The following is an 11,883-nucleotide window of genomic DNA, read 5'->3' as shown; positions in this document are numbered from 1 at the left end:
CTCTTCAACTTTTTGTGCCGTCTAGAATTTCTATTCATGATTTATGCATTTTTAGTTCTTAAATAACTTGTTTATTTTTCTCATCAAATTCGCATTCAAATTTGCAATATGCATTTTCCCATATACCAACTGCTATCACACTTAACTGATCTAATTACACTTCGCACCAGCTCGTCACCCCCTCACCACCCGCTCGATCCTATGCAGAGAGAGTCTCATAACTAAGCCAGACAATGGCTCATCATTAGAGGTAGTCACCATAGGTAACCGCCCCTGGTGGTTGCTCGCCGCAATGCAAACACAACTGTAATTATGTAATGCATAAAGGCCACATTTACCGTTGAACCGATGTGGCATCCGCTCCCCACTTGCCTCCACTTGCTCCAACCGCCCCTCGACAACGCCCACGCTATTTACAAATGTCGACAGATGCTATAATTGAAATGAAAATTACTGCAGTTGCAAAGACAAAATGTTGCAGTGACAGCTTTAGCTGCCGTCCAGAATGTAAACGGGCGTGGCATTGGCCTTGGTTATGGGCTAGAAAATGTGGCATGATGTGGCATGATAGTGTGGCTGGGCAAGCCCCCCCGCCTCTGGTCGCTCTCGCAGCTAGTCTTCGAAGCAAGTTTGACTGTAATTACGCATACGTCACGTTGCCAAACTGCATAACTTGGGCAAATGTCAGTCAAAGCTCATGTAATTTTGGACTTAAAAATTGCCAAACATACGCTCACACCCTCGCCCACACACCCAAACACACACACACACACACCTCGAGACCCTCTTCTGGCCCACTCTAGCTCACACTCCTCAAAGCAATTTGCCTGCGCTTTGTTGTGCAGCCAGCGGAAGATTTTAATGACGTTGCAGCTGCAGTTGCTGCTTTTACTGCTACTGCAACTGCTGCAGCTGCTGGTGCTGGTGCTGCTGTTGATGCGCTGTTTGTGTTGGTGACAGCTGCGTCAAGTCCTCTTAATTTTTGCTGCATATTAACAATGCCTGCATAAATTTTAATTTCTAACCGACTCGAAATCAGTAGCTTCAAATTGTTAAAACAGCTTGAAAGAGTGATTAGTGCTGCTGAAGTATACTCTACTAACTGTTATTGCTGGGTTTGGCGTGCTTCTGTGCCTATTTCCAACAGTTTTCCAAGACAAGCCAAAATGTGTACCTGTATACAGGAGTTCTTGCACTTTGCGCAAGCTGCCGCTGACAATATATATATATATACTAGCGGGTATAACCCGGCCTTGCCCGTGGCACGTATGTTATAAAATCAATGTTCTCAAAAAAATTTGAAATGATTTTGAAACTGATCGGACGGTAAACACATAACTTTCATACAAACGTTTTTCGCCAATTTACCACTGTTGCGAGTGGAATTTCCCAAATCGCTGAAACACGTATTCATTACATTCTTATGTAGAGCTTTGAAAATAAGTTTGAAGCAAATCGGACACAATTTAAAACTTCGCACAAAAAATCTTTGAGTCGCATTCCACCCGAAAAAGTTTGGATTCTGCGAAAAGTGTGAAACCCGTCTCAAATGATTTTTCTTATAGATCTTTGGAAAAGAATTTGAGCGCGAAACGTCACCCACCAAATCTTTGATCTCCATTTCCACCAAGGAGGAACGGATTTTCCTAAAAGTGTGAAACAGCCATCAAATGAATTTGAACAAAGATCTTTGAAAATAAGTTTAACCGATCGGATGGTAAACAAAAAAGTTACATACAAACGTTTTTCGCGATTTTTCCACACTTGCGGGTGGAAACCGAAACCGAAACCCCGTCTTAACGTGCACCTATATCACATAAGGTAGCTACAGTGAAATTTCAGCTTCCTAGCCCTTACGGTTTGGGCTGTGCGTTGATCACCAATCAGTCAGTCAGTCAGTCAGTCAGTCAGGACAAACAGTTTTATATATAGAGATAAGCCCACGTTTTCCTTAATGACTTCTGTGTTTCTTAACCGATCTTGATGAAATTTCCAACAGTAGGTCTTATTGTACTATAGAATATTTGTATGTTCTCAGAAAGCCAATTACATTGAAATTGTGGCTTAAATTGCTGGGTAATACAAATTGGTTTAATTACTTGATTTAGAGATATGTGGTGGTAGCGGGGAGGTAATGATGAAAGTGTTAAAGTATATGTTGACAAGTGTTCATCTTGATGGATCTGCTGAGCATAGAGTTTAATATGTGTACTCAGAAAATCTATCTTTAATAGAAAACTGTTTTTGAGCAAATATAAGGCTCTACATAGCTCTCAATCAGCTGAAGAACTGTGGATGTAGAAAACAAACGCAACCAATTTTAAAAATATTCTTCTTTATACATCTACAAATAACTTCATGCCACAAAAATGATATCATATGATATGAAATAAAACCTACCTGCGAGAGTCAGCCAATCAAACTTAAAGATAAACCAATTTACATGCTTTATGAAAAGTTTTCTCAAAGCATAAGAATTCGCCCCGCCACCCTCCTATCCGCGTGATAGCCATTGGAGCAAGTCGGTGGTGTCGGGGCTTATGCTCCCATAAATTTAATGGAATTTAAAAGTCGTCAATCAGCTGCGCTGCAGCAAAGCTAAAGCCAAAGCCGAAGCCGACGCTTCGGCAAGTGCTCATTTTTAATGCATTTTACACATAAACACGCACACACGCCCGCACACACGCCCGCACACTCGCGCATGTTTAAGCTGCAATAATAAAAACAGCCTCACAGAATGCATCCTTGAGCCTGGACGCAACTGCATCGGCTGACTTTGCGCAGGCCGAAAAAAAAGGATTTTATGGCATTCTTTTAATTAATGATAAATATCGCACTGGGATCCCATGAAATTGGCCGTCAACATGGAAGCCAGCTGCATAAAGAAAGCTGATTGAGTTGCCACCGCAGGGCATTCATATCGAAATGACAAATGATGGCCGCACAGCCGCGTTTTAATTGTTAACCGCAAATGCCATTCGAAAGGATTATCGACTAATTACACACCCTATTAGTAGCAGCTGGCCAACTGCAGATAGTTCGAACTTTTATTCTTTAGTCTTCTTTAATTTCTTTAATCATTAACAAAATTTTGACAAAAGTCAAATGAAATGTCTGCTCTTAAAAGAATTATAGATTTAAAAAATTTAACTTAAATAAAAAAAAACGATACAAAGCTGCTTAGTGTGTTCTAACAATATGAATATTTGTGCATAAAATTAGGTAATAATCAAAAAATAATTTTTAAAGTAAGAACTTTGTGATTTGGTATAAGCACACATGTGAATGACATATTCGTGCCCTCGACATTTCAAAGAGATCGAACAATTATTGATTTTATTTAGCATCAACTTTTCAAAATTCAGACGCCTGAGTTTATGTGTTTTGCATAAATGCCTATATAAGTGCATGCATAGGAATTTGGAATACATATTTGGGCTATATTTTCTGATTTAAATTTCATATTGGGCCATATTTTATGAATTGAAGAGCTCAAAGCGTGGTTGTAAAAATTTAAGAAACACTCAAACTTACTTAAGCATTTAATTTTTCTGAGTGTACATTAAACAACTCAATACACATAGTTATCTCCTCCTTCGCTCTTTCTCTTTCTCTCTCTCCTGCGCTGGCCTGTCTCAAAACCTTTTGAAAGTTAGAAACATTTGATTAATACATATTCATAATGATAGTTAAATTAAGTTTTTACCTTACAAAATTATTTATATTAAAAACCAACACGACGAAGTTAATTTTACTTTACCCAAGGCTGGACTTGACGGCAAAGTTCACCGGTATAAGTTCGGGATTAACCCGAATGCCCATTGAACTTTTTGTTTTAGCTGGTCAGCCAGCTGCTGCCGCCCTGACGCTCTGCCCTTAACTCAGCCGAGACCCCTTCCTTTGTCAAGCTTAAACTGTGACGCCCAAAAGTTAGTTGTTGTTTCTTGGAGAAACTTTGATTTTGGCTTTGCTTCATGAAATAGTTAGGTATTTGGAGCGGAACCAAAGCTAAGAAATTAACAATAAATTGTATGCAAATTTAGGCAAATTGTTTAACAATTTGAATTTATTGAGAGCACTCGGGCAACAACTAAAAACCTCACAACAATTTGTAACTATTCAAGGCACAGCCCATTTATCCACATGCGAGTACACACACACATCTATGTATATAGGAACTATACGAGAAACTAATCTGAAAAGGACATTATGTACAGCCACAGATAAAAGATACCCAGGGCGCAGCCCAACTGAAACCACTGTAGAAACTTGACCCAGTCCATGGGTCGCTGATAGTCCTGATGCATGCGCTGCACGATCACCGAAAGATTCCGCTCGCCGCCGTTGGCGCCGGCAAAGTGCAACTCCTCGTAGGTGTGCACGGCGAACCACATTGGATATTGCTGGTGTTCTAGATACAGGCCCGAGGGGCGTGGCACGTCGCCTGGCTGAGCCACAATGTTGGCATCGTCAGGGCCGGCATTGGGTCCCTCGCCCAGGAACGGCATGATGTCCTCGTGGAGCAGCAGGCGTCGCATGCAGCGCGGACAACGCGGCATCACACGATTGTGCAGATCGGCCCACAAACAGGTCCAGCAGAATAAATGGCCACAAATGGTGATAACCCCGCCACGGACATAATCGCGGCACAGGTTGCAGAAATACGGCGCCAACAAGTGATTCCTGGGCCGGTGTCGCAGTTCCGGATTGATTGGCAATGGTCGATTGACATGCTCCTCCAGCTCGGGATTGGCTTCGACTGGTTGCGATTTGTGGGCAAATTATTGCAACTGAACTTTGTACTGAATTTGGACAACCAACCTCCGTCGCCAGCCGCCGAATCGCCATCATCCTCTGGCAACGCTTCGAAGGTGTCCTGCAAAAAATCCACAATATTTTGATCCCTATCCTGCCAGTTGGCCTCATCCTCAGCATTCGGCGCGTCCATCCTTCGGCTTCGTCTCACTGGTGCGTAGACTCAAACCCGAATGTGGAGTTCGTATAGAAATGTGTGGAAGAAAAAGTAAAACTACTTCGATTGACATTTTTTCTATTAAATACAGAAGATTGAAAAGGCGCCTGTCACATTCATCGATGGAAGATTGATGATTGATTAGCCGGATGCCACCTAAGCGCGCCTGTCGCTTGATTGATGTTTGTGCAACATGTTGCACTGCATTTAGTTATGTTGCACTTGTATGGGTTTTGACGTGTACCGTGGGCTCTGTATATTTATGCCCGTCACTTGGCTTCAAGCCAGCGGCAATTAGACGCGGATGCCGCCTGCTCATAAATTGCAGCCCACACGCTGCCACTTGACGGTCTCCGCCCAAGTTGGTCCGCAAGCGAGAAAAAATCCGGACACTGTCTGACATATGGCAGCGTAATTTATGCGTACAATGAACCACTGCAACGTGCTGGCTGTGGCAAATGCCACAGATTCATTTTGCATTCCCATCTGTCGTGCTTGCAGTTGACCCTTTGAGCTGAACCCAAATTTACGCGCTGCGGCTGCCAATTGCATGGGCCCGCGAGTGTGCGTGTGTGTGAGTGTGTGAGTGCCCATTGTCCTTGTCAGAATTGAGCGCACATTGAATGGCCATGGTTATTGCATTGCCGAATCGATAGCCTTAACGATCCATGCTGCACATACCAAATTGACCCATATCTCGTGCTCGTTTTACATCATTTCAATAAATAAAACATCAACATTAACAGTGTGTGCAAATAATCATTAAACTCGTGTCCCTGATAATGCCTGCGCACTCGACTATAGCTTTACAATTATTTAAATATATCTGGCAGTCTCCTGATAGCCCATGCAGCATCATGTACACGCGTTAAGTTCCATGTAGTTTGATAATCAACTTAAAAATACAAAAATTGACTTAATTAATTATCTGCGAGATGAGTAATAAGATTCTCAGTCTGCTGCAGGCACAATGGAGTCGTTGCCTGTGTGGGACCGCTTGCTATGAAGTCCCAGGTTAAGAGCTCGATGGACATGACAGCTTTTGATGTGGCTTCTTAATTAAAAAATAATCTTGCATGGCGCGAACTATTCAAATAATTTCAGTAATAATTATTAGAATTTATCAAATTATATTTTGACCAATGCAATGCCGGGTAATTTCTGCTAGTTATTGATATAATCAAAGTTTGCTTCAGAATTCAGTATTCAACAGACTCCTGAACGAGAGATAGACAGATTATAGTAACATAATCTGAAGCAAAATCATGTGAAGCAATTGAGAGAGTTTCGTTTGCTCTTCGGAATTAAACACAATTTTCGAGAAAAGGTTCTGACAGCGATAATATAAATGATAATCAGATATGAAGAATATTTTCACAATATTTTAATTGCTGAACAGTAATTGGAAATAAGAACTTCCTTTCACTCATTAAAAAGTATCGCATTCCTTGAAAGCTGTATGCTTCAGTTTTCCGATGCATCTATACATAACCAATAATAAATATTAAAATCAATCGAAAATTAAAGGCAATGCCAAAGTCTTAATTTTATAGCTGAATTTAATATTAAATTATTTCACATTAAAATATATTTATTTTACATTAAACTGAATTCCTCATCACAACAAAAAAAATGTAAAGAATTATTATATCGTGTTAATGAGTGAAGCATAATTAAAAATATTATCAGTTCTCATTGCATGCATTTGGCACGGCATTTTTACACTTACTTTGACCAGGTGGTTTGGTTAAGTTGCGTGATGTCAGTTGGCAGTTGGCAACTGGCAACTGTTAGTTTTGATTGGCTTCATTTGGCATTTGATGGCTGCATTGGCACCACCACCACCTGCTACCAGGCATGTCGAGCCGTCAGTTGGTTTGTGGTTTTGTGTGTCATTTGAATGTTGTAGACGCTGCTAGGCAAAGGCTCGTTATTTGCATACAAATAGCATTTGGAATCGTAATACACTGCGTATACGCAATAAAAGTGTTAAACACTAAAGCACAAGGACAACCGCATGGGCTGGCCATTAAATGCAACAATAAATTGTGTACACGAGTCAAATGGATCTACGGGTCTGCGTTTCTGCGATTCGACATCCGGAATCGACTGTCATGGCATGGCCCGAAATTTAATTAGTTGGCATTTAACATTAAACATTTTGCAGCTGATGTTTTTATTGTTGACGTTTCTGCTGCTGCCGCTGCTGCTTATTTCCCGTCCATTTTATTTATTTGGTTTGTTTGTTGTTTTTTTTCGCTTTATTTTTCAGTTAATTAAACGCACGCAAACATTTTGCCCATCTAAATTATACGCAATTAAATTTGAAATTACTTTCGAGTGAGTTTTCCGCGCGGCAATAACTTAACTGGAAATTTTACTGTAAGCCCTACTGCTGCTGCTGCTGCCAAATGTCACATTTGATGGGCGAACACTCCGATGTGCCCTGCCCCGTAGCCAGTCGAGCATTTGCGTAATTGGCCAACGCCTAATAGAACCCAGCCCAACGCCCACTTGCCTTTAACTTTTCCGCCTGACAAGTTTGGGCTGCCTTTAAGTTGATGTTCTGTATCTTAACCTTGTTTGTCTCGCTCGGAAAATTGCACTGTCTGCGTGCTTTTATTATAACAAAAAAAAAAAAAAAGAAAAGAACAAAATGCAGCCAACACACACGCGCAGCCACACAGTCATATATGTATGTACCCAGGGTATCATCAGAGCAGTTGCAGCGGTTGCTTGAGGCGCCTGCCAGACATCAGGGCTGAGTCACCCGCATTTATGCATTTATACATATTCACATATTTATACATATATATATATATATATTTTTATGTTTTTATTACCTGGTGGAGCCTCTGTCTGGGTTACGAGTAAAATATTTATATACTTTTTGGCACGCAGGCAACACAAAATTTTTGACATTACATGAAAACCAATTTTTCTGCTGCAGTCCTGCCAGCCGAATGGCAGCTGCTGTAGAATATCCTTGTTATGGCAGGTCTTCCTTAGAGTCCTGACGGCTCGATATGGACCACGAATGATTGCATGCGGTTATAGTGACAATTATCAGAATAATTATCAGCAGCAAAAGTGTTATCACGAACAGCACAGCTGCCACTGTGCGACACAAATAACCGAACGAGCTGAATAGATCCCTCATGTCCATGGCCTCGCTTAGGTCGGACATGAACAGCGTTTTAACGACCGTCACTAGCCCCGCCAAGTTGGCCGCAATCAAAAGTATCAGCATTGCAATTAGCTGAAGTGGTACAGAAGTGGTACAAAATGGCATTAAATATAATAAGGGGCTAGAACCACTAACAGCATTTGAGAGCCCACCACGTAGCGTATTTGCCGCCGGGGCTCCGAGTAGTTCGAGTGATATACCCATGTGCTCAGGGCGTACAGGATGCAAATATAGGCGGTGCCCGCGTTAATGGTTTGTTGAGCCAACTGCTCATAGCTCGTGGCTATGGGCATTATGTTGCAAAACAAAGCCGCGTTCAATATGCAGATCATCTGTCAGGGGTAATGCTTTGGTTAACATACTTTTCGACTGCCAATCGCAACGTACCGCTGTCAACAGGAGTAAAATAGACACTATTTCCTTTCGGGAGAGCATTGCTGGCCAACGAGAATTTTGTAAATATGTTTTATAAAAATCTAAAAGACTCAAAATGCTAAGTAAAACAAATTCGAATGAATTTTTTTTTTTTATTTACATCTTTATCTCTTTTCGATATGCGATTTGAGGAAATGGACTCATGGGAAATAAATGTTCCACTAAATCAGCTCAACAATGCCAAGCTAAAAAAGCTGGTTTCTCTCTTTCTGCATAAACTTTCTTTTTCTAAGTATGTAGACTCAACAGGTTGATATCTTTTGGGCAGGGCATTCAAATAGTATATACATATATCTATATCTGTACCTTTATCAATATTTTCCATAAAATAACTTTATTCTACATTTTCTGTAGCCAGCTTCTACAAACTTAAGCTGACATTATATATATATTCATGATATTTGAGGTAACATGACAGATTATTATAGTTATTATATCATAATATATAATAATATCATATTAATAAAATTGTAATAATCATAATCTATAATTATAGAACAAAATAAAGATGCTTTCTTAGTAATATAAATTTGTATTTTTTTTTAGGCGGATTGAATATTATTTTTCTAGAAGAAACTTTAATTATTTTGTTTAAGTATAGAATGCTAAGCAGCGATCGTCCCAAGCTTCGATAGGAATGCACGAGTTGGAATATCTTCAGGGTAAACGCTTCTTAACCTCTTGGAACGCATGGATGAATGCCGCAATTTAAATACCCGAGAATTACCCTAACAGATATATTTATTAGTTATTTCATTCAAATCCTATTTTCATATTGTGTATATTCTCACAATTTAATTGATATCAGATTATAATCAAAAGAGTTATGCAATAAATAAGCCCCATTCTCAATTGAGAATCTTATGTCTGTTTCTTTGTGTACATTTTTATAATCCAATGAAATAAAACCGTTTATTTGAGGCTGAAAACTTTTAAATAAAGCAACAAGCATCTAAGCATAAGCTCCTAAATAATTTTTTATTATGTAACAAAAACTTCCAATTTTTTACTCTTCTATTTTCTTTTACTCTTCTATTTTTTGTTATACATTTTCTCATAAAAGCATTGTGCTCATTTTCTTTTATCTTATTGTGTGAAATAAATGAGTTTTATTTCTACTTATGCTTTTTCTATTTCTCCAACTATTATTGAAAACTGTGGATAAAAGCGGCAGCCCACGTTGCCGGCCTATACTCTGGTATTTATATAATCATTCAAAGCAAATTGAAATTTCTTTTGGGTAGCCTGGCATTGATGGCACTTATCTAACGGGCACAGGCACTCCAGGACTCCGGCTCCGACTACGGCTCTGGCTCCGGCTCTGGCTCATCCAGCCGCATCCACATGAAGAGCGATGCCGGCAACCGGCGCTAATTCATCAACAGTAAAGGCAATTTAGATACTCATCTAACCGGATATCGACAGGCATTCAGGCGGCTCGGGAGAGAGCGAGTGAGAGAGGGAGAGAGAGACAGACAGCCGGGCAGCAGGACGCCAAGTAAGCTGATGCCGATACTGATACCCTTGTCCTAGTAGCTGTGTCCTTGTTTGCGACTGTGAGGGACGCGTCGCTGGCTCCTGTGCTGTCCTGCAGACAGGGTTTCATAAAATATTGATAGACGTGAAGTTGGCAGCGCATATTCGCTTCCGGTTCGTGTCTGCCGCAGCCATAAATAATTTGCTGTAAATGCAATCGTGGGGTTACATGGGGCGTAACCAGAACCAGAAGCGTGGGCACCACCAGGTGAGCTGATGAGAAGGGGCCTGGACTGTTGTAACAGCGTGATGCTAATGGCAAGCCGGCGCTCGTTGCGAAAGTGTTTTATATGAATTATTCGCTGTGAGCCAATTTGGAGCCACGTTTACGAGCACAATTGAAACTCGACACCGTCGTCTCCCATCGAACGGCATCAGGAATCGGGCGTCGGACAAAATTGCCACGACGGAATGTGGCGCTCCTCGATTTGCTGCCTGTCGAAATGCTGTAATTTGTGACTGTCTGTGACTGTGCGTGTGTCGGTGTGTGTATTTTCATGTGTATCTTCCCTGGCGCTTTTTAATAGCCACTCGCCTCGCTTGACTCCAGCGACTGTTGCTGCTTATTATTGCTGTTATTGTATCGCTGCTGCCCGTTGCCTTTATCGTGGCCCCTGCTCCCCTTCATCTCGTGCAGCGTGCGGCATGGTAATGTGTATTTAATGACGCCATATCATGTACAAGCTGGAGCATAATGCTCTGCTACGCCTGGGCCTTGTCTGGCGCCCGCTGTCATCAATGGCCTCGGCCAAAACCCAAAACCTAATGTCCAGTGTAGGCAGCCAACCCGAGCTGCTCTCTGGCTCTCCGGCTGACTGGTGCCAATAAAGCAGTCGAGTGCGCCTGCTGCTACGTATTTCAAATTTTTTATATATGTTATTTCCTTTTTTTTTTACTTATTTTTTAATATATTTTAAAGTGACGCCATAAAACGTGGACGGTGCCTTAATTGACGAGCCGTGCACCTCGCCCTTTGGCTAATATGGCAGCATAACGATGCTAATAGCATTAGGGGATTATTTATAGAGATGCTCTGGCCATTTAACAGAACTAATTGCATCTAATTGTGGGTAAATCCGGTGGAGTTGAGTCCCGCCACTGCTTCAGTTTTCTATTGAAGAGCTGCATGCGAGTGAATGAATATTTCACATAGAGCTTCTCAGCTTAACGAGTTTATGTTTGCTTTCTATTAATATGGCTTATGCAACGCCCCCAACAGCAACGTCAACGGTCAACGTCAGCTTCCGCAGAATTATACAACATTTTTAACACAACAATCATTTTCAATGGCCATTCAGCAGTCATCAGGATAAGCACGAGCAGGACAAGAAGAGGGATTTGCAGCATATAAAACAGCTGGTTGCACGGCTGATTGCCTCGTGGCAGGTCGCTTGACTACGCTTGACGTTATGACTTTGCCTGGACGCTTAAGCAGATTGAAACAATCTCCGGTGTGTGTGTCCCTCTGTATGTGTGTGTGTGTGGGTAAAAGCTTCAGTTGCCGTTAAAACTGAAGGGAAATGCTTTTTGCCTTAAATCTGCTGCTTCTTATGCGTTCGGCGTCTGCCCCGCCCGCTGCAAATGTCAGCCGGATAATTTATAATGAAGTTTCCTTATTGACAGTGGCAGGCGGTGTAGAGCACTCCGCAAAGTTTGGGGTAGGGCACTTCCGCACTTGCATTGATTTTTGGCCGTCATGCATGCAGCTTGGCTGACAATTGGCATAAATTATGGACGGTAACAACAAGAGCAA

At 41.3% G+C, this 11,883-nt stretch overlaps 2 protein-coding genes across 4 annotated transcripts; both read right to left on the bottom strand.

Annotated features, from left to right (window-relative positions):
* Positions 1-4,027: 4,027 nt before the first annotated feature.
* Positions 4,028-5,030, bottom strand: LOC135438367 (uncharacterized). The gene is made up of 2 exons (XM_064696661.1): positions 4,822-5,030; positions 4,028-4,759 (listed from the first exon to the last, which is right to left on the bottom strand). The coding sequence occupies exons 1-2, from the start codon at positions 4,946-4,948 to the stop codon at positions 4,191-4,193; spliced, it is 696 nt and encodes a 231-aa protein (XP_064552731.1). The 5' UTR covers positions 4,949-5,030; the 3' UTR covers positions 4,028-4,190.
* Positions 5,031-7,785: 2,755 nt separating this feature from the next.
* LOC135438503 (uncharacterized) lies at positions 7,786-8,671 on the bottom strand. 3 transcript variants are annotated; one of them, XM_064696829.1, is made up of 3 exons: positions 8,547-8,671; positions 8,312-8,491; positions 7,786-8,231 (listed from the first exon to the last, which is right to left on the bottom strand). In XM_064696829.1, the coding sequence occupies exons 1-3, from the start codon at positions 8,592-8,594 to the stop codon at positions 7,962-7,964; spliced, it is 498 nt and encodes a 165-aa protein (XP_064552899.1). In that variant the 5' UTR covers positions 8,595-8,671; the 3' UTR covers positions 7,786-7,961. The 3 variants fall into 3 exon arrangements, with proteins under 3 accessions (XP_064552899.1, XP_064552900.1, XP_064552901.1); XM_064696830.1 differs by having other exon boundaries at positions 8,295-8,506; positions 8,547-8,653; XM_064696831.1 differs by having other exon boundaries at positions 8,090-8,231; positions 8,295-8,491.
* Positions 8,672-11,883: the final 3,212 nt, after the last annotated feature.

Source organism: Drosophila montana, unplaced genomic scaffold, assembly GCF_035044405.1.
Source record: "Drosophila montana isolate Dmon_TW-CO22-7 unplaced genomic scaffold, ASM3504440v1 contig_3848_1, whole genome shotgun sequence".
NCBI classification, from domain to species: Eukaryota; Metazoa; Arthropoda; class Insecta; order Diptera; family Drosophilidae; genus Drosophila; species Drosophila montana.
This window is presented reverse-complemented; position numbering and strand designations above follow the sequence as displayed.